The 21,608-nt window shown below is 39.6% G+C and overlaps 1 protein-coding gene across 2 annotated transcripts; it reads right to left on the bottom strand.

Moving 5' to 3' along the window:
* Window positions 1–1,187: 1,187 nt before the first annotated feature.
* tmem161b (transmembrane protein 161B) lies at window positions 1,188–18,774 on the bottom strand. Of its 2 annotated transcripts, none has more exons than XM_071482702.1 (12): window positions 18,537–18,774; window positions 13,806–13,909; window positions 12,518–12,598; window positions 10,825–10,922; window positions 10,523–10,679; window positions 8,853–9,004; window positions 8,682–8,742; window positions 8,427–8,567; window positions 7,398–7,511; window positions 6,512–6,686; window positions 4,403–4,499; window positions 1,188–4,311 (listed from the first exon to the last, which is right to left on the bottom strand). In XM_071482702.1, exons 1-12 carry the CDS (start codon window positions 18,537–18,539, stop codon window positions 4,016–4,018), a joined length of 1,479 nt encoding a protein of 492 aa, XP_071338803.1. In that variant the 5' UTR covers window positions 18,540–18,774; the 3' UTR covers window positions 1,188–4,015. The 2 variants fall into 2 exon arrangements, with proteins under 2 accessions (XP_071338803.1, XP_071338802.1); XM_071482701.1 differs by having other exon boundaries at window positions 3,882–4,311; window positions 18,531–18,634.
* Between the last annotated feature and the right edge of the window lie 2,834 nt (window positions 18,775–21,608).

The following is a 21,608-nucleotide window of genomic DNA, read 5'->3' as shown; positions in this document are numbered from 1 at the left end:
TGGGAGTGTTTGTAATTTCATCCCTCAATCTACTCCACTAACCTTTCCCACAAGAATAGAGGTGCTAAACTAAGAAAAGCAAATCGATGGCCATTGACTGCCTAAATCAATGCCAGTTTGCACGAGGACATATCTTATAAGTAGAGCGATGCTGAAACACAAATACAGTATTGTTGCACCATCACACAAAATACTATTAAGTCTGATAAAACAGACACGATTTTAAATCTTGCCCAAGACCTTGAAGACCAAGAAAGGAACTGTTGTAAAGGCAGAGAAAAGCTTGTACGAAAGAGGACCTTATGTGCTTGTAGTTTCCAACTACAGACTAAAGCTGTGAGGCTTTAGAGAGGGACATCTGTGTGGAACTATCCTGAACTCATGGCCCAGCGTGTATTTGAGTGGGGCATATGATAATTTCCTTCGAGCACATCAAGCATGAATTCCATGACGAGGCCGTGCCATTAAAGAGCAGCTCCACAGTAAAGGCCAAAAAGATATATAGAACACCACCACTTTATTAAAGTTATTTAACAGTTTTCAACACTCTGTGTATAAAATTGGTCCAATTTTTTTGATCCTTGTAAAAATGTTGTCATTTGATTGGTAGATTTTTTTTTTTTTTTTTTAAAGCACACAACTAGCTGAAACAAGTGAAACAATTTTGTAATGCACAACATTTGCTTTGAAGGGAGGGAGACAAGGAGGATCAACAAGGAGAGACAGACTGTTAATGAACTATTTAACAAACAGGTCTTTGGTGAGGCATCGTTTCTGAAATTGTTGTCATTCTCTTATACGGGCCAGGGTATCATCAAAACTCATTAGGAATACTGAATTGCTGTCATTTTGGTAATTTACTGGCTCACAAAATTCATCAAAATGAATATGGATGTATTAAATATTCACACACCGTTTCTCTCTTTGGTCATGTGGTAAGAATTATCAGCACTAAATGACTGGGGCAAACAAATCCCGTGATATTTTTACCTCTTAGGACTTTAAGCTATGAGCTCTTCGTTCGACACTTAAAAACAAAAGCGTGCTTTGAGTTTATGAGTATTTCAAAACAACCTAAAGTGCCAATCGCATCTAAAGCTTCATACATGAACCGTCTCCTTGCTGTCACCACCTATCAAGCCAGTACGCCATCAGCACAGCATAAGGATAAAACAAATAGGACATAGTAAAGAACATAATTTATTTAAGACAAAATCTAAAGCAGAAATAAATACATGAAAGAACAACACTCTGTGTAATTTACTTCGTGAACCCAACAATGAATAATAAAACACTTTCAGTGGTAACAAACAGAAATGCCTCATTAGGCCAATGAATTCTGAAAGTATCCCAGCTACTTCTTACCTGAACGGAGAAAAGGTTAATCTGTAACTGATTTGTCAAACACATTTTCAAAACTGATTTAAACCGTCGTGCACTCCTTTAACAAAATAAAGTGTATGCTGTTAAAATTAGAAATGTTTACAGGCCTCAACATGTGTAATAAATACAAAAACAAAGATAAATCAATCAATAAAATAGTCATTAGGACAAATTAGCTTTTGTTTAACAGATGGTAGTAGAGGAGTAAGGAGTTCAGGAAGTCCGGGGGGAAGGGGGTTGTTAAATCAACTCACCATACAAATCATTATCATGAAAACAATCTAGAAATTAGGCAGGATTGATACATTCATTATGTGCATATTCCCTAACATTTAAAACAGACACAAACTGAAGCTAAGACTTTCGACACCGGGACCCTTAAAAATGTGATATGGTGCTGCTTGACTTTGTAAAATGTGCTCTGTACAAAACTCACAGAGCTGGAATTTATAAACTACAGCTCTATGATATAATGAATGTAATGATGAAATGAAATTAAATACCAGAGAACCACAAGAATGCAATTAATCTGGCAGCACATACCCTACATTCCTGAATAGACTGGACAATCATGTTGGCCCAGTGCGCCATCAGCACAGCGACTGCTTGTGCGTACATTTACCCAGCAAACAATTACAGTATGCAAAGACACCGTCAACACCGTTATGTCCTGTTGTGAGCCAGAACTAGTGATTCCCTCTTCATCAAGATGGAGCTACGGAAAACAGATGTCAGCAAAGTTTATAGCCCAGCTGTGGTTTCAAACACTAGCAGACACCAAATCTACAGCCATTGGGATAGGGGGAACTGACTTAATTGGCACCATTTTAAAATCAAAACTTTTACAAATCCACAATTTGATCCATTAGAAATAGAATAAAAACAAACAAAAGCTTGTTCTCAAATGAGTTAAAAAGCAATGGATGGGTAAAAGTAAAAAAAAAAAAAAAAAAAATGAAAGCAGAACATAAAGGCGGTAGCTTAGTTGACATCATCTCTCCTTGATCGCAATGCCCTTTCAGATTACAGCTGACCTACAGCAGAGATCCTATACATGCAGACAGACACACGTACACAAGCACATACCTTGATTGAGCCCTGCGTGTTGCCCTCCCTTTGAATCATCACTGCTGCTCAAAAAAAAAGAGCTTCAGATTCTTTTATAGCTTCTTAAATGGCTCAGTTAAAACCAGAGAGGTTACAATGCAAATTGAAACATCACAAATCTAATGGAACGACTTTCATTTAAAAAGTTTGTCCTTGATGGCAACTTCAATTAGACACATTTAAATACATCAGACTCAAGTCAATGAGATGTCTTCCCATGAGTTTAACATCTACTCTTGCTCTTCGGCAAGTATAACTCTCCTTCAGTTCTCCACTGTCAAACCTTAGTTAGCTCATCCCATCTCACCCATCCGGGGGAAAATCCACAGGCCGCCCCTGCTTCCTTCTCTTCCTCCCCCTCATCCTCCTCCCCCTCCTCCTCACAGAAATGCACTGGCAAAATTTTAAGACTCAGACTCTTTTGTGGTCCGTGGCAAAGGAATTTAGGCATCTGAGAAAAACAGGCTGTTTTCTTTTAACACACATCTTTTAAAGTTTTGATTAAAATACAAACAAAGACAAAAAAAAGGCAGTTTCCCCCCCAAAACTTAAGAAAACATGTGGAAAAAGTAAGTTCATGTGATTTCAGGGTAATGTGAAGTCACACGATGGCCTCCATGAACATCTCCAGATTCAATAATATTCTGTGACCTAAAGGTGGCTTCCTTATAACGTGTCACAGAGGGAAATTAGCACTTCAATGGGCTGCGATACAGACTGTAATATAGATGGGTGCATAACTCTTAATGTCAAGGTGGCGCACATAAGTATCAACCAATAAAACTTAAACCTTACAGCACATATCCAGTCATGCAGGCTAACTCCACCTTTTTCCTGGATAAGTTTTTGATATAATTGGTTGCTGGGGACAGTCTGAAATCTGACTTCTACTGACATACGTGAATTTGTAAGAGGCTACAATTAGGTTTTTCTAAAGTAAATGACATTTTGAATCTGAAGATGTTGATGGATTAAACTTGTTACATGTGATCTGTTATGAACAAGTATCAACATTATCTCCCCGTTTGCTCCCTTAAAAATGGTGGAACTGAGCAGAACTGCCACACCATGTTTCAAAATGTAAAATTAATTGTAATCAGCATCTGTGATACAGTATTTTACCTTATATCATTCAATTTTCATACATTAAACTGGATCAGTTTCTCATTAAGATACCAACACACCAATGACACCGATTTATATTCTTCTAACTCATTCTTTAGTCTGTTTGTTATTAAGGTTTATAAATCTTGCTCTCCAAATTAAATGAAGTAGTCGTAGTAGTAAAAACAATGACAAGTTCACAGAGTCATCTTTGAAGGAAGCACTGGAGGTTGAACCAGGAGCTCTGATGATATGGTCAGTCACTGAGAGGTGATCAAAGAGGAGGGAGGGAGGGAGAGAAGGAGGAGTTGTGGAGCAGAGTCATCAATAGGCCTCTGTTGCCCCCAATCAGTCCTTTCTGATGAGGCTGGACATACAGTAGCCCTGTGGGGGTCTGGCTGCCACTGTTGGGTTGCTGATGCTATGCCGCCATGAGATACTGATGGTAGAAGAGGCCAAAGAGGGAGGTGGAGAAGAGGCAGGCAGCAATCCACCAAGTAAAGAAGGAGAAGAGGCCCCGGAAAAGCATGGGGCTGAAGACAGTCCGCAGGCCTCCAAGGGCAACTGACAGCTGGGCTACCGATGCCCGGGCTCCTGTTTCTACCACTGAAGCTGGTGTCGGGGCTGCTACTGGTGCTGCCCCCATCATTGAGTCAGAGTTCATTTCGTAGGTGCAAGGCAGGTCTTCTTCAGGATAGACCCACCAGGAGTGTCCACCTAAAGAGGGCAGAGGAACAAAATAGCTGCAAGGTTTGGAAGGCAAAATAAATATTCTAAACTGAAAATCTGTGTGCAATACCTGACTCACCTAAGGTTTTTAGCAGCAAAGTTGTATGCAGCAGCATCACCAGTGGTGCCACATACTGTAGTGCGATCACACACAAGTAGTAAAAAACCCGTGCAACCTGGGTGGGTGAAAAGATACAAATACCATTAATGTGGGCTTTTTACACAAACTGTTTCAAAAATAATCTTGATTTAAAAAAATCAAAGTCAAACTCAATAGGGAGTGACAACGCTTAGTCTGTCAGTCAGTCAGGGACAGACACTGTTTACACGGCTGGTGCCTGTGGTTGATAGTTATTACATGTCGGGCAGGAAATCCAAAATCTCGCTCTGCGGGCAAACATCCGTCTATCATACAACGACCTCAAACATAGCTTGTCATTTCAAACATATAAATGATAGGGCTGTCAAAGTTAACATGATAATAACGAGTTAACGCAAATTCCTTTTAATGGCACAAATTTTTTGACGTGCGGCAAGTTAAATAAACTTTGTTTTCATTTATTTTTTGTATCTCCCTGTTTTGAATCAACTTAGTAGAAGGGCATGTTTTATGAGCCTTATCTTACCCCCATGTGAGGTTTGTTACAGTTTTATTGTGTGAGAGTATTTTCTTTAAGTGTGCAGGATCCAAGGAAAGAGTGCGCCATGTTATGCTTTCAGCCTATTTTTTGAGCATGCTGTACCTTTGGGGTTATTCTGAATAGTGTTCTGGACAGTATTTGTCATTGTTTTGGATTGTTGCAATAATAATAAACATACATTTGCATAAAGCAAGCATATTTGTCCACTCCCATGTTGATAAGAGTATTACAAACTGGAAAAATATCCTGTTAAGGTACATCCAGAACACATGATAAATGTGCAATTAATCCCGAGTTAACTATGAACAATCATACGATTAACAGCAATGAAATATTTTAATCGACTGACAGCCCTAATATATAGCCTAAAGTTAGTCACTTAGCAATGCTGCTCGCTCTGTTAGTTAGCCTTGACAAATATGCGCTAGTAGGTTTATACAAGTGTTTGTGAGGGCTGGAGAAGCTAAATTACCTGTCTTACTGCAAGTTTGCGCATTTCGAGTTCAAGTTCTGCGAAATTTTGAAATACATCAAAAATTTTCAGTCTTCTTGCTGGTTGTTGTGACACATTCAGAATCATTACTGCTTTTGCAAGTGTCATTAACAGGTGGTTCGCTTTATATGTATGCTTGTAAAATTTACGGTTCAAAAGAGTCACAGTTTTGTATTTCTCTGTAACATAGACAGTGTTAGCAATGTTGCTTAAAACATTCTTTCTCAGCCCAGAAACTCAAACCATTTTCTGATGCCCCCCCCCAAAAAAATATATAGTTAAATAATTGAATTTATATCATAAATGTGTGATGACTAGTCGACTAGGACATTGTTTGCTCAGGGGCAGCTCTAAAAAAATTTTCCACCAACATTAGCTAGTGCAAGTAAAAAGCATTTCAACAACCAACCATCACACAAGCAATAAAAAAAAAAATTCTACTGAATCTTTTAACAAAATTCCAACATGTCATTAAATGTGATGCTTAACGTGATCAGTCATTGATGACAGAAACTTAACCTGATGTTTTCTTTTAAAATCAGTCTGTTATGTATACCACTACACTTTCAATAAGTCTAGAAACGACACACTCTGCCTTTGAAAGCATACCTGCACTTACAACGCCATATATTCTAAATTGGGCTGATGAGTATTGACGCCTGCCACTGCTCACATCCTGGACAAGAATATGAGCTGTAACGTAGGAGTGGCTGGTCTGCGCTACACTGAACTGTCTGTGCTTCATGTTGGGAGGACTTTTTAAGGGAATGATATAAGCTGATCTGATTGGCCACAACTGCTATCAGTCTGAAATACAAACTCTGACAATGTATCCAATTCCAAGCGCACCGCAGCAAAATGAAGATTTGTGCTCTGTTCCTTAATTTACGAAGAAGGGACCCTAACTGTGTTTGTATTTGACTTTAATAAAAAGGTAAATGGGTTTACTCCTACATTTCTACAATGTGGCTCCAAGTAAGTGGTTACTGGGGATACAGCATTACAACAGGGTGTAATCACAGTCAGTATTGATAAAAGGAATCATTTTACACACCATCTTCTGCAGGTCAACGGTACTTATCCGGCCTGCCTCCTTCTTCATCTGCTCCACACCCTTCTGGGCCAGGTTGAGGTAGGCCTGCAAATGATGTCTCATCATAGCGAGCCGGAGCATACACATCAGTATGATGGCCCATAACCGCAACGTATCATACGTCTGCTCAGTCATCCTGATATTAATAGAAAGACAAGAGTAAGAGAAAGATGATAAAGGGATGATGGCTTTGCTGGCCCGCTAACTCAACACATCATGTATCTGTTCCATCACTTGGATGGTAGGCAGAGACAATGAGACAGAAAGGAAAGATAGTAAGAGCAAAAGAGTCATAAACAACTCAAGACGAAAAAAGTAAGAGAGGGTGAAATTGAGAGATAAAAAGGTGAAAAAGGGGGTACTGTAACATGAAATCAGACTCAGTCAGGTTTGACCTTGATGGTATCACAGTCACTGTCAGCAGCAGGAGAAAGTTTGACACGTGACAGGATTCAAACTTATGCAACAAATGAAAGATGCTATCTCTGACAAATGCCAGCAGTTAGAGAGAGAATAAGGAGCTTTCCCTCAGGTATGACTAAATGTGCACTGTCTAATTTTAGACAACATGCAACAGCGTAAACAACGTGCTTCTTGTTGTATTTCGTCTGCAAACTAAATACATTCCTTATCTCAATGGAATGTAGTTAGTTCCCTTTTCCGAACTGATGTTGCATTATTTACATCCATTACATCCAACAACACAATGTCAATACGTTGAGAAATATATAGTACAATGCAGTGTATACATGTACTTAGCCATATTGACAACAGGACTTGCAGTGTTGTGCACATCTGGATGAGAGATTTAAAGAATTGTGCAAAAAAGATTATTACTTGTACTTACAAAGGCACACTCTCCTTTCCCAAAGTGGGGTTCAATATGTAGTCCTTGGTAATGGGCTTCACCCACAGCAGGACCATGATAAGAGGGGACAGGAAGTTGATATAAAGCAGAGTCCTACAGAAAAGGAGAGGTGAAGGAGAAGACATCCAGTTAAAGGGGGAAAAAAAAAAAGAAAGAATCGATAATAATGTTGACTGAACAAATAATCCAACAATTTTTACTCCATGTTTTCTCACAATCATTGCGGAATCAGTGCATTTGGGAAAACTCGCCGATATCTTGACTTTTTAATCTCAATTTGAAGTTAACATAGTAAGAAATATGGTCTGTATTATCAATGCAACTTTCCCTGAGAGGGGTGAGACGATAACCAAGGCACAGATTTTGTAGGGCTTGGAGATAATCCCTGCTAGTGACAGGGTCTGAGGATGTAAGCTCATGACAGCTACGAGGGGGAATGGAAGAGGAGGCCATTTTGGAGAGTCTGCTATGCCAAAGTGGATTATCTGGATGCGATGTGCTCCCTGTTCTGCACCCCCTATCATGGTTGGACACATGCCACCCAGAGAGTTGTGAAACAGAAATCTGCCCCAACTGAGGAAGTCTTCATCTGACTCACAGGGTACTCTCTTGTATCTGACACACTCCGAATAGTAGAAGACAAGTACAGTGGTTCTATACTTAGATTCATGGTGCTCTAAAATAGGACAGATTGATATTTGAGCACTGTCTTTGTGACAAATTTGAGCAAATTGTGTATCAAATAAGCCTAGAACCAGAGAGGCCACTCTAAATATTATTAATATTTCCAATACCAGCTGAATCCTGTATGAACAATTCATTCATTCACATGGGATAACATGAAAGTTGTATGCCTTCACTTCAGATACTGCTGTCAACAAAATGTGTGAGGTTAAACATGCAACTGGAAAGTAAAAAATAGGACACGATAAGAAAGAAATCTGATGAATTCAGTGACTAAAACACGAGTGAACCCAGAAGCGAAGACAATTGCTGTGCAGTACTCACTGTGTAAATTTGCCTGTGGTCAGATTGAGTGCATCTAGGTGCATCTGGGCCAATCGTAGACCAGGGAAAGTTAGAAATGCTCCAATCAGGGAGCAGAGCAGAGCCAGGATCAGCTTGAAGGTGAGTTTAGATATGGGACCCCTGGTGAAAGAGAAAACACATATTGTGATACTACTGTCGTTTCATAAGTCATAAAGAATTCATGAAGGCAGGAAAACAAAAATGATACTGTGAGAATACTGATATTGTACTTACTGGGACTCTAAGCCCTGGTGCTCCAGAAACTGTAGAGCACTGTCAGAGAAGTTTACAAAACCTAAAAATGAAGAAATGTTCAACGGTGACTCACTCATCAGGAGCAAAAGTTATCTAATTTTGTTGTTACTATCGGGGTCATTTGCAAGAAAAACATAGAAGAACACTCACCGGTCTCAAGACCAAACTCCAGGTAGTTTTCAGTGACAATGAGAATGGCCATGGCTTTGACAAAAAAGAAAAAAGCAAAAGTAATGCAGAGTGAGCGCTCGCCTCCTTCCTCTAGCTTGAAGTAGTGGGCCGTTAGAGAGAAAAGGGTCTTACTGTGGGAACAGAGTCAAGGGAAGAAACCTCCAGAAGCACACTGGTATATAAAACAAATCCAACTCTCTTTGCAGATACATTTTCAATGCTTTTTACAGGTTCAAAGTAAACAGAAATAAGTCTTCACAATCAACCAACAAAAAAATTTTGATCATAGTAACACACAGGTATTCACCGTGTAAAACGATTTTCGTCTTTTCACAAGCTTGTGCATAAAGACAGGCTCCATGTGAACCCTCAACCTTTTAATGCCACACAAACCCTGCCACCCAGCATGTGAGCATACAGAATGTGCAGGTCTTTGGCACCAGTGCGAGCCATCGAAGTCGCAGTGGTATTTTACTCTGCCCCCGGTCGACACTGATCACAAGGCTAAGGACAGAGCATGTTTCTAAAGCAAACTCCGGTCACCAAGGAGATGAAACGCTCAGTCCCTGCAACATGTCAGGTGACAGTATGCCAATTTTTCACTCCCTTTCAGTGCACTTCAAGAATGGTATTCAATCCAATAGAGTCTTCTTTCTTCCTCTAACCCTTATTCAGTGCTGTGAAGACAGCTGTATAAACACTCACCAGACAAGTTAGAGCCAGCATGAGGCTGAAAGGAGAAATACAGCCATGTTTGAGCTATCGTGTGGTGACCTACAATTAATATAATGTCAAGCTAGCCTTAAAACATTCGCCAAAGGTAATGATATGCAGTCTCCTTTATAAATTTCAATAAACCAGGAGGAAAAAAGTGAGGTATCATTAGACGCAGATACTTGAAGAGTATGTTGCTCTGGTGTTATCAGTGAACCGGTTAACAGAGCAGTGAAGCTGCTCTCCAGGGCAAGAGTCTTAAACATGTTATCAGAGCTGAAATAGGAAAACTGAAATCAAGTGTCCCATTAACACATATATTGAGCCAACATATTCCCTCATCTTCATCTTCATAGTCCAATTTCAGCTGTTCCCAAGTCTGTCCTTCTCCCCGAGCATATCAGTCTGTTGGGCTGTGAAAATTGGGCCTCCAATCTCAGACGTAGGCAGGAAATGACACACCATCTGACCGTGGTAAGTCAGGCCCAACCAGGAGCAGTGGAAAGATTGATCCCTGTGGTTGGTGGCAAGGATAATGCATATTATTTAACCATCATTCAGCGTAGCAAAATAGCAGGTAGCTGTGGAGCATAAACGTGCTGGCAGTCAAGCCAGAAGGAGCTTTAGCAGTCATTTCATAGCCTCTCATTGCCACTGCTGCACCCACACAATCAAGCTGGAAAGATATGGTCTCTCTTATAAACAAAGAGATGTTAACCTATGACATATACAGAGCGGTGGTGAAAAGATTCCATAGAAAACAGGTTTGTTCAGATAAAACCTCAAATGTTACAAATCCACCCACAGAAATGATGTACAGCATAAACCTGTAACTGCTTTACCAGTTTATACTGCAATACTGATGAGATTTGACAGTGTGATAAGGGGAAAAAAAAAGGTAACCAAGATGTAAAGACTGACTGATGTAAGGATACATGACAAAGGCAAGTACAAGCAGGCACCAGACCACACTGATGTTCATCTCTCCTGAGGGCTGAGCCATACTGTAGTAGAGTTCTGTTATCAGATAGACCACAGTTGCCGCTACTGTGAAATCCACCAGCCACTGGAACTCTGGGAAGTAGTGCAATGCTGGGGACATAAAATATAATACATAAATATAATTAAATCCATCATAAATTCAATAATAAAATATATACAGCACAGCATATATAAACACTAAATGAATGTGATTGAAGAGTGTCTTTAACAGACATTTGTCCTTTTAGATTTATACCTAAAGTGTCGACTTCTGTGATGCATTTCGTCTCCAGCTGTAGGTCTATGTCCTTGGGAACTGTTAGCGGCTTATTTTCTATGTGACCATTGTACTTTCTAGGACAAAGGGGATAGAGCAGCAAAACAACAACTAGAGTCAGGAAAACAAAGAAAGCAACTCCAGAATGCCACAAAATGAAATATTACACCATTGACTTTTTCTAACATGTGTAGGAAAACAGCATCATGTTGAAAAGAGATGTTTTTAGTTTTTTGATTAGGTTTTTCATATCATCTCATGCAGCTGGAAAGAACATAATAGTTGAACACATTTCTACAGTTTATAAAAGAAAATCATTTCTAAGGTTCAGTTTGAGAAATGAAACAGTGATGTACTGCTGACAATTTACCACAGTATACCATATGTTTTCAAGTCCATTACCTACCTTCCAAACAGCCATTGAGATACTTAATCCATCACAGATAAAAGTTAATCCTATATTGCCTATATTGACAGCCAATTTTAAGTTATTGCAGTATTTAAGTTGTGAGCACACTCTCTTCTTGGTGTATGTCTATTTTTTTTTTTCTAACAACTAATACTTCTGGACTTCCATGACCAAGAGCATAGGCAGTGCTAAATCGCTAACAGCAGGTGAATGGAGAGCTGTTCTTTAGGTTTGAAGAACTGTCTGGTGGGCCTCCTCAGCTCTGGGCTTTGTTTGTTCAGCCTAGTGTGTGTGCTGGATTCACAGGACAATACTACTGAAAGACTTTAGGGCCAAACATGCCCTGGACAGATTTCATCTCTGAGGCACCTGAAAGGAAAAAAGGGGCTCAGCTTCACCCCTCACTGAGGGAGTTAGACGGTTAACAAAGGGAACGGAGCGGCATGGCACGAGCTGGCAAAAGGACAGTGGTCCATCTTTTTCTTCAAAGGATTACTGAACATGTGGTGCTAGAGAGCTTTGACCTGCCTCATACAGGGTCAGAGAAAGGACTGTGCCACAAAACCGCCCTAAATTTGGAGCTGGACACCATGTGGAACTGTAAGGATTAGCTTTCAGTGGTGACTTCAATTTGAATTCACATTTAGAGGGAGAGTACAAAGGAAACAGCACTAAATTCTAATGTTCAACATATGGTTCAACTTCCACCTGCAGCCTTCAAGATTGAATGGTAGATTTTTTTTTTGAATTGCAAAGTGGTGTGGAAGGAAAATCATCTTCCAGAATCAAAGCTTGACATCCGACCACTTTGAAGATATAATGCTGTTTGGGATATCTTTGATTTTGTGGTGAATGCAGTCCTTTTAAACTGACATCCCTTAAAATAGCCCAAATAGAATTGGCTCCAAAAAACAGGACCAACTTTCTTCACATCCACTAGACGGGGCCACTTCTAAGCCAAGTTGCCCGAGCTCAGATGAAGAGCCATAAAGGAACAAAACAACAAAAATAGACTTCTGTCTCCTTACTTCAAACAGGCCTTAAATGAGCCACATAAACACATCAGCGTCATCTCTTTGCTGACATGCCTGTGGTCTCCAACCATCTCAAACGTCTGCGTCTCATCTCTTCTTCCCTCTCTGATGAAAGGGGTGCCTTTCGTAACTGCTCTGTGCCACTGCATTTCCCCAACCCCCAAACAATAGTCCTTCTTCATTTCATTTCTGCCCCCACCACACACACACCCCCTGCCTCCCAACCTACCTGTCTTTCCTCTTCTGTCCTTTTTGTTTCCCAGCTAAGCTCCTCAACTCATCTTCCGTAGGGTGCTGATACCACCGCAGACTGTGAACAAAGAAAAAGAAAGAGATCTGGAATCAGGTTCAGACTTGGACAGAGAGGGAAACAGTGAGAAAGAGGACACAATGAATTATAAAAAAATTCTAATTTGGGGATGAGGGGAAAAGCAACTACAAAAAAAAGAGAAAAAGACTGACAATAGATTTTCTGTCCTACAATCTAATTATCGAGACGTACAGAATAAAATAACTAATAATGCTGATTCTGAACTATGGAAAGAGTAGGTAAGGGATTTGGGCTTAAGCATAATGCACATGAAATATTGAGACATACTGTGCAGTCACTGTCTGTTCACCTCCATTTCTTGTACGAATAAGGGGATTTCAGTCACTGTTAAAAGCTTAAAATTGCCTTTTCATTACACCTTAAAGCAATAATATCAAAAATCTCATTGAAAAATGTTCTTGAAAGCAGTGACATTAAGTCTTGATTCTACAAACATGACTCAAAGCCTCAACTCAAAGCTCTGAGCTTCGTGATTAACTCCCAAATAACAAACACATGCACACACAACAGACAGAAACTCTTGATACACACCTAAAAAGCATTTGTGAGAGGCTTTACAACAGCAAGGTTATCTGTCCTTAAGGACTGAGCTTGAAATAAGAGGTAATTTAAGAGCATTCTTTTGAAGACAAACCTCCTTAACTTTGTTTAGAAACCCTCTTGTCAGAGCATCTTGAGAAGCGCTCTGTGTGGTAGAGGAGGAAAGAAAGAGCACAGCTTGTTTTTCCCCTGTATATTTATTTATTACGGAAAATTAATTACAAAATATTCTGGAGGGACACTACAGGCCTCCTGCTTATGGCAAAAGTTTTCAAAAAATGTTTCTGCAGTGCCCTGAAAAGACAAATTAATTAATTATTAAATGTGCTCCAAAAAGCTGTTTACTGAAAAACATGTGCGACACTAATTAGAGGAAATGAGGCGGGCACTTTATTTTTATGTTCCATCCTCTCGGGTCATCCCAATATTTCAGCGCCCCCTGGTCTTTGCAGTGCGATTTAATGATTCTTTTTCTTCTTCTATCCAAACCCTCTGGACACTCTGCTGTCTGTGCAAACATTTTGATCCCCATTGTTCTGGACTCTTTTTGAAATAAACTTCTTAGAAAGCAAGTAAACTGGAAAAAATTAACTATAGCACTTAGAGAGAAACTATCTGAAAACACATGTACAGGATTCTACATTACCTGCCACTGCAGAGAAGCCATCTTGCGAAGGAATAATGAGGTATGATTTTTTGAATTACACTGGCCATTACCATGGTAACCACCAGCTGCACACCGATCACACCCTGTGGAAATAGGATGGGAGTTTAAAATCACACTTAAATAACAATTATACATCCCATAAAGCAGTTATACATATGAAGTATGGGTTTATATAGACGCATACACAGTAAAGCATGTCTTCGATGTCTTCTCTAGCGAAAAAGAGTTTCAAATGCAATTTGAAGTCCAAAATTCTATTATCAACCTCAGATCAAAAGTCCTGATATCACACCTTAACTAAAAATGCTCATGGGTTCATTCATTTTTAAACCAAACTTGCTGATACAGATCATAACATTTTGTTTTCCCTCCATTTGGGACCACTGTTGTTCCAGAAAAAAAGATTGCAGTGCAGATGAGAGACTTCTTTAACTTAGAAGCTTAGCTCATCAGAGAAACATTTAAAATGTGCACGTGTATGTGGTATTATAATGCAATGTAATATTGATTCTGGTGTTTCTGAAAATTCGTTGCTAATATAAAAAGAGGTGACATAATAGACTTAGTTATAATGGTGCTACTTTACCCTGCTAGCAGTCAAGCTAAGATGATGTCTGTCCAAAATTTTCCCACAAAATCTGGCGTGACTATTCATTGTCCCCAGAAGCTCCACCTACCGGCCAAGGATTTCAGCCGTAATCTAAATCTAGTTGCACACTGCCATGAAATTTACTAAGCATGTTCAAGGTCAAGATAAACCTTTTTGATTTGAAAGACAGCATGGCCCTTTCCATAAGGCCAGGTGTTTGATTTATAAGCAGGAACAAAGTGTGATGATTTCAATAGTCAGTGTTTCCGCTATATATATTTTGCCACTTCTGCAATGTCATGAAGTCGCAATTACACAACTCTCCAGAGAGCTTTTAATTTAAAATGACGGATACAGGAAGTGGAGTCATATGGTAACACCCAGCCAAAGTGAGAGGGAAACAAATAGGAAGAAGGAAAAAAGACAGAGAAGAGAGAGGAAGGTAGATTTAATTAGCTAACATAAAGTTAGATAGATTTTTTTTTTTTTTTTTACCTTCTAACTTCAACCACCAGTGCACTACGCACATGCACCACCTAGGTGCCCAGACTGCCCACCCCAATCCCTTGGTGAGGGGAAACATTGTGGCATCAAGCAGTCTTTCAGGCGGCCTGGAACTCATTCACACCTTGATTCATGTGACTATGGTGACTCTCAATTGCATAATTACCAGATGACCCCAACGACTCTCATACGGCATCATGGTAAACAACATGGTGAGAGACCTGAGGGCCTAGTGTTGTTTGACATGTCGATCTATGTCTTGAGGTGACTGAGCTTTGGCAACCAGGAGAGATTTTTTTACCCCCTTCTAGCAAAATAGTTGTCCCTTTAATATCTCTGGTTATTATAGGCCATTGTACAAAATGTTGCAATCCACTGAGTAGGACTGTTTTATGGCAGTACTGGATTTGCAACATTTGGGTAGGTATTTAATCCAACAGATTAGCCACAAAATGTAATTCACATTTGGTTATTAAGTCTATGTAGTGCTTCTCAATTCCATTTTCAGAAAATGAGTATGGTTGATGCAATATTAATTTTTATCATAGTATGATAGCAGATTAGTATCACCCAATGGATTTAAGACCCAAAATCTACGTTAGAATAAAATCCTTCATTTACCTTTATACAGCACATGTAAGGCTAACTATTTTTAAACACATCAGCTTTTGTAATTATAACAATTTAATTATTAACTCCCCTACTACTGTAATCGAAGTAAATTTAGTGATGTAAATACAATGTTCACTAAGTTACACTCCTCTGGACCCTCAATGTCAGCCAACACGTGCCCAGGAGAATGAGCAACCAGCACTCCTGTGGGAGGTACCCAAAGACTTAGCAACACAAGGAGCTCAATATCAACCCAGCACACTTAGATCAATATTAACTTAGGCTTAAGAGGCCAGAATCATTCCCATCATGCTGCGCTTTTATCCACTCACTGTAGGGTAAGGTCTGTGGCTTGGCCTATCTCTTTGGTAATCAGTAGGAATCACCGATATCTGCGCCTGCACACACTTGAGCAAAAAGAACCAATTAGCTAACTAATCCCCAATTAAATACTCCCCCCCTCCCTTTTCCAACAACAGTCTTATGTCTGGGCTAGCCCCTGGGCATGTACCAAGGAATCTTCACTTGCAAGCTCATCACCTGAAAGTATAGCAATAATTCCTTTGGCCTTCTTTGTTTTCTCAACATGATGTTTAAACATCAACAATATTAGGCCAAACAAAACTCCCTGCCCTAACTCAATTCTACTCAATAAAGCCTAAATTTACCCTAAAAGGGCAATTTAGAAATCTAATTTCACTTCATCTGATGTGCGTCTTGGCGGTAATTGTGAGAATCATTGGCCCATTAAGAAATAAGCTTTGCATAGAATGCAAAATGAATACAGTATTCAATCTTTTCAAATAGTAAAGTACTGCCTCTGCTGATATGCATATTCTGAAAATGTGTTGTCTGGGGCTGTCTATCCTCTAGCGAGTACTTGGCCTATCTGGGCTATCATGAACCATACCCTATGCCCTTTAGTTACTGGTACAGTTTATAACACTGATTTTAATGGTGCCCCAGCTCTCCATTCTCCACTTTTGCCGAGTCTTCTACATAAATTGATTTTTGCATAGTCTCCCATTTCGTTTGTGAAGCCTTCAGCATCTTTATTTAAGCTTTCAGCTTGTTCCCTCAGACTGAATATTTTACAAAAAATTGGGTTTTTGGCTGAACTGAGGCTAGCAGAACATACTAATTTAACCTCATGCATATCCTGCTTCCAACATAAGGCTGAGCAATAAGCGAACAATCCTCATAACAAAACAACTCTACACAATATACTGTCTGAGTGTACTAGGTATAGAAGGAGGAAGTGAATGACACCTACACAAGAGAGGTGATGAGGCCAGTCCTGTACACTAGACCTAGATTTTAGATTGGTCATGGGGATCCCCAGTGTCACCCAGCACGGGGTAAGCTCCAAAAGCTAAAGTCAATACCTCTTCTGGGGTCACAGAGGGGGGAAAGTGGGTGCCATTAATTTGGTAGTTATACTTACTAAGATGTGACGCGTGACCAAACACAACCTCTCTGACTCAAGACATTTCTCCATGTGAGTAATGGTCATGCTATATAGGTCAAAAGCACACAGCCTTAGTTTGGTGGATGGTGACCACTCTCCGTGGGGGAGCTGCAAGGATCTCAGGCCTGGGGGAAATTGAGCCAGCATGGACTCTCTTATCTTGCCCATTCCGCTTCACCCCCTCCACACAACAACCAAATGAAATCCGTAGGGGGTGGGAAGTAGGAGCTGCAGTGATAACCACCATCCATAAGAGCTCAAACACCTCACAAGTATTTTGCCATGAAACTAACTCTGAAGAAGTGAAACCCCTTATTGACCGATGCTTCCACAATGTCATTCATCTTGACTACTCATGGGTGTATTTAATCCGTCTCTAGTTGTAAACTATTCATCTACTGAGTGTTGGACATGCAGCACTACACTTTTGAATCCATATATTGCAGCTGTGGCTGCAGATGAGCCACAGTGTATATCAAAATGGCCCTAATACTAATACCATAGTAAGGACTAGATGGCATCCAGGATGTATGTCAATTACGTGATATACTGTAGCTGAACTTCTTTCCCCCCCTCCCCTTCTATTGCAGTCTACACCGGTGATACTACAATGAAGTAGGAATATCCATACCCTACCTGAATGTTCCACTTTGATTTAAAGAAGGAATAACTACCTGCCTGGCAAACATTTCCATTTTTTTAAAATGGTCTTACTACTGTCCTGTGCTACAGTAGCTGCTCTGACAGATGATAACATTAAACAGATTATGGACATTCTGATTGTGTGAAGAATAGTGCAAATCAACTCACCTAATTTTCAGAAAAAAAACATCCCCTCTTACTGATATTGATAAATAATGTGCTTGTGCCAGTTCAGATTCAAGACACCAACTGTATTTTGGATGGGAATTTTGGGCTTATTGGGTGCTATAACATACAACAACACTATCATGAATGCAATCAGAGCCCATGTTTTGACTAGTAAATAATCACAACGACAAATGTTTGTGAAATGATGAATACGTTGCTAAATGAGCTTCACAGTTCCTCTGAGGGCATCCTGAGGTCAAAATGAGGAGGTCAGATGCGTGAACACACCTTGTCTTCTCCCAAAGGTGCCCTGCTGCCAGGTGAATGACATGCTAACAGCTAAGCTGCTATGGTTCATATTGGTGTATAGTTTATCTTCAACATCTACCCTGCAAGACTAGCTACTGTCAGTACTCCCAAATAATGTATGTGAGTGAAAACACTTAAAATAATAGACATAAATTACACGTTGTTAACACCATTAAGCTACAGTCTATGGGTAGCTAACCCTAGCTAGATAGCTACACTGACTAGCCGGCTACAAGCACCTGCTCTGGTTAGCAAGCTAAGCTAACGTTACATTATAATCACAGTAACAAATCGGCTGATAACGCAAACGTGTCAGCAACGTCGCTGTGGATATCCTCATTAAAAAACTGTTGCTGTATCGGCGAAGTACGACAAATTAGAGAAAGCGTTGCGTTCAGGGGGTCCCTGTCACACTCACCATGTTGATGCAGTGAAACGGACTCTACCCCGACAACACTGAGCACCCCGAGTCGGAAATTAAGCGGCGAGGAGCACATAAGCCCTTCTTGCGATGGTTATGCACAAAATGAAGGGGTTTCTCATTCAAATTGTCACCGTATCCTTATAGAGATGGGTTACATCGTCAAAAAAAATCAATGGACTCAACCTCCGCTCCCAAGTATTTTCAACTGCAATAGAGGTCACGCTAAAACTCTGGGTAAGAAGGTGTCTTCGGATCTGCCTGTACGCGGAGAGTAAAATACGAGGATTTAATTCGTGGAAGTGACACACCTTGAAATAAAAAAGTGGTCATGAAGCATTTCAACTGTACATGTATGCCCAGTAATTCTAAATGTACTTTGAAAATGACATAAACTTTCATCATTTTGTACAGGATTAGAGAGGACCACTATAGGTATGCATTAGGACCGCCGCAAGCGGAAGAGAGCAAGGAGTCACAACCACACATGACAGATAAGGAGCTACATCAGATGTCTGGCAGCGATGAGGAGTGTGATTACTGGAGGCATACATTGAGATTTGTGGCTGTATATGGTTTGTAAACGTATCAAACGCCGTGGGTTGTCTCTTAGGCTTAATTCAGGAGACGGTGGAGGGACCCTCGTCCCTCACAGACTTGTGACACCATTAAGTGATCAGAAAATTATTAACTGCAGGACAAGTAAAAATGCTACGGCCTAATCAATGAACTGAAACCTCTTAGAGAGACTCCGTAGGTATCATATCTACCTTTAAACCTGTGCTCACACAAAACTAACAGAAACAACGAAGAGCCTGTTGTTTGTAGTGATTGTATGTCCAAACTCATGATCACAATGCATGGTAATCATTGTGTGCTCTTTCAGGACCCAAAGGTGGTTTTTACATTTAACATGTAACGCCATCCTCTTAACGCACATACGTTACAGTGTTTTGATAAATAGGAGTTTCTCATGATTATTATTGTATAATTGTAAAGATACACTTAACTAAAGTCATACCCTTATAAACAGGAGGGGTTTGTATTCCTTCCCTAGTTTTCTATTACTTTTTTTGGAATTGATATTTTATTTTGTACTCTTATACTTGTAACTGAAAGTTAGAGTTACTAGAGTTGTTTTACAGAACACACTGTATGGTGTTTGCATGCAAATTAAAAGAAAAGATGTAATGATTTACTGCGGGGGATTTAAGCATAATTAGTAATAGTTACAGCAATATAACACTTAATCAATGTGTTACTATTAATTCAATTAAAAAGGGACCATTTCTCAAAAATAATACTTTTGATACTTAATTACAGTGTAAGCTATTGCTAACACATTTATATTATATTGTCTATGTTTGCCCTTTTTTAATGCAAGACTTAGAGTATTCTTTCAGTGGAATACTTTTCTACAAAGTAAACAATGTGAGTAATTTTCCATCACTTCAAATGAAATTTGATCTGTTTCATAGTGCTCTAAAATGGTAAATGTGTGGAATCCAAATAAAATAATCCTTAGGAATCATCTGTAAAATTCACAGTGAATGACTACGGTGGCATTACGTGGAGTAACTCTCCTGAGTAATTCAGTAAAAGGAGGCTTTTATTTCAGAGTTTTTGTTCTTTGCTTATTGTATATAGCTGAAAGTGAGGCACATCAAGCATCAAAACACAATTACATTAATTTAAAAACAAATTATAAGAATAATATACCGAGTGTACATTCTTACTACTGCTTGGCTCTGGACATAAGCTATCACTGAACATTCAAACACTGAGTGTGTCTGTGGATTTAGTTTGCACCTGTACACACAGAGTGGCATGTACATCAACATGTGGGTATAAAAGAGCTAGGCTATATTTGCACATGCGCGTATGTTGGCTAAGCCCTCCTCTCTTTTTGCAGGAATACCTACCCCACCCCCTTGATGCATTGTACCAGCCCCTCATGGCACGTAGACACTCACATGCACTGCAGGGGTGTGCTTTCACGCTGTCTCAATCTACTCCTGCACATTTCCCCTGTTAAAAAATTACCACTCTGCCTTGAGGCCTAGGAGCTATCTCAGTAAAGATTGCTGTTTACTAATGATAATGTCAGCAATGAATGCAATTAAGTTAAAGTGATGTAGGAATTCACATGAAGAAAATAATTACATCAGCACGCAGAAAAATCTTTACAAATTTTACATCAGAATATCGTTTCACAAAAGTGGCTCTAGAGAGACAATGTTTTATTTCGGTATCTGGGTTATTCCATACATTTCACACTGATTTCCTTTTCATTTATAATTGAAGGGAGTCTCATACTGTACATTCTCCTCGTTGTATTCCATATCACATTCAGCACTATCACTGCTGCTGTTTGAACTCTATTCTCTTTGGAGCTTGTGTTTTTTTTTTTTATTATTCTTTTCTTATTCAGTGTTGTCTGTTCTTTTTAGTCAAGCTTGATATTTTTAGATGAAACATAATAGGCAGGATCTTCAGTGTACTGTGAGAGATTCACACCCCTTCCTAGTGTTTAATCCATATGACATCTCCTCCGTGCCTACTGCTTCTTTTGAGTTTCAACTCACAGGCCTTACAATATAAATAAAGATGATGAGAATATTACAGTAAAAAATCTCAGCCTAGTCAATCAAATAGACTCATTGTTGAATGTCACAATTCATTTTTAATGGCAGGGCTTTTTGTGCGTGAGTGCTGGTGAGCATTATACATAGTTTCCTTCTTTTATTAATCAAACAACAGTTTGAAATGTGTGTCACTGATCTCAGCAGTATACCTCGAAGCAGAGGAGGAAAATAGAACAAAAATCCATGTCAACTCCTCACCAGTAAGACTGAAAATGGTTCAGAATGTAATTCTCTTTGGTGCAGCGCCTCCTTCTCCATTCTCTGTAATCTACAAGAATGCAAATTACAATGCAAATGCAAATACCACTGAATAATTTATGTGTTGCATAGAGTTCCTTTACAGAAACCGGGAGCTTTTCGCTTAAATAGAGTAATGTGGCATTCGGAGCACACGTTTGGTTAACCACAGAAATACACTATGAGA

The sequence above is a fragment of the Trachinotus anak genome, unplaced genomic scaffold (assembly GCF_046630095.1).
Source record: "Trachinotus anak isolate AG129_WGS33_773 ecotype Australia unplaced genomic scaffold, CSIRO_AGI_Tana_v1 ptg000008l, whole genome shotgun sequence".
Classification (NCBI taxonomy): domain Eukaryota; kingdom Metazoa; phylum Chordata; class Actinopteri; order Carangiformes; family Carangidae; genus Trachinotus; species Trachinotus anak.
The sequence above is the reverse complement of the archived record's forward strand: the minus strand, read 5'-3'. Positions and strand labels throughout refer to the sequence as shown.

Bases quoted from the DNA above. Each gene is read 5' to 3' on its own strand.
- tmem161b (XM_071482701.1), bottom strand. The intron at 9,005-10,522 runs GTATCCTTACAT...CTGTTCCCACAG, and splicing joins CTTGTACTTGCCTTTGTCAT to TAAGACCCTTTTCTCTCTAA. The intron at 6,687-7,397 runs GTAAGTACAAGT...TATTAATATCAG, and splicing joins GGAAAGGAGAGTGTGCCTTT to GATGACTGAGCAGACGTATG.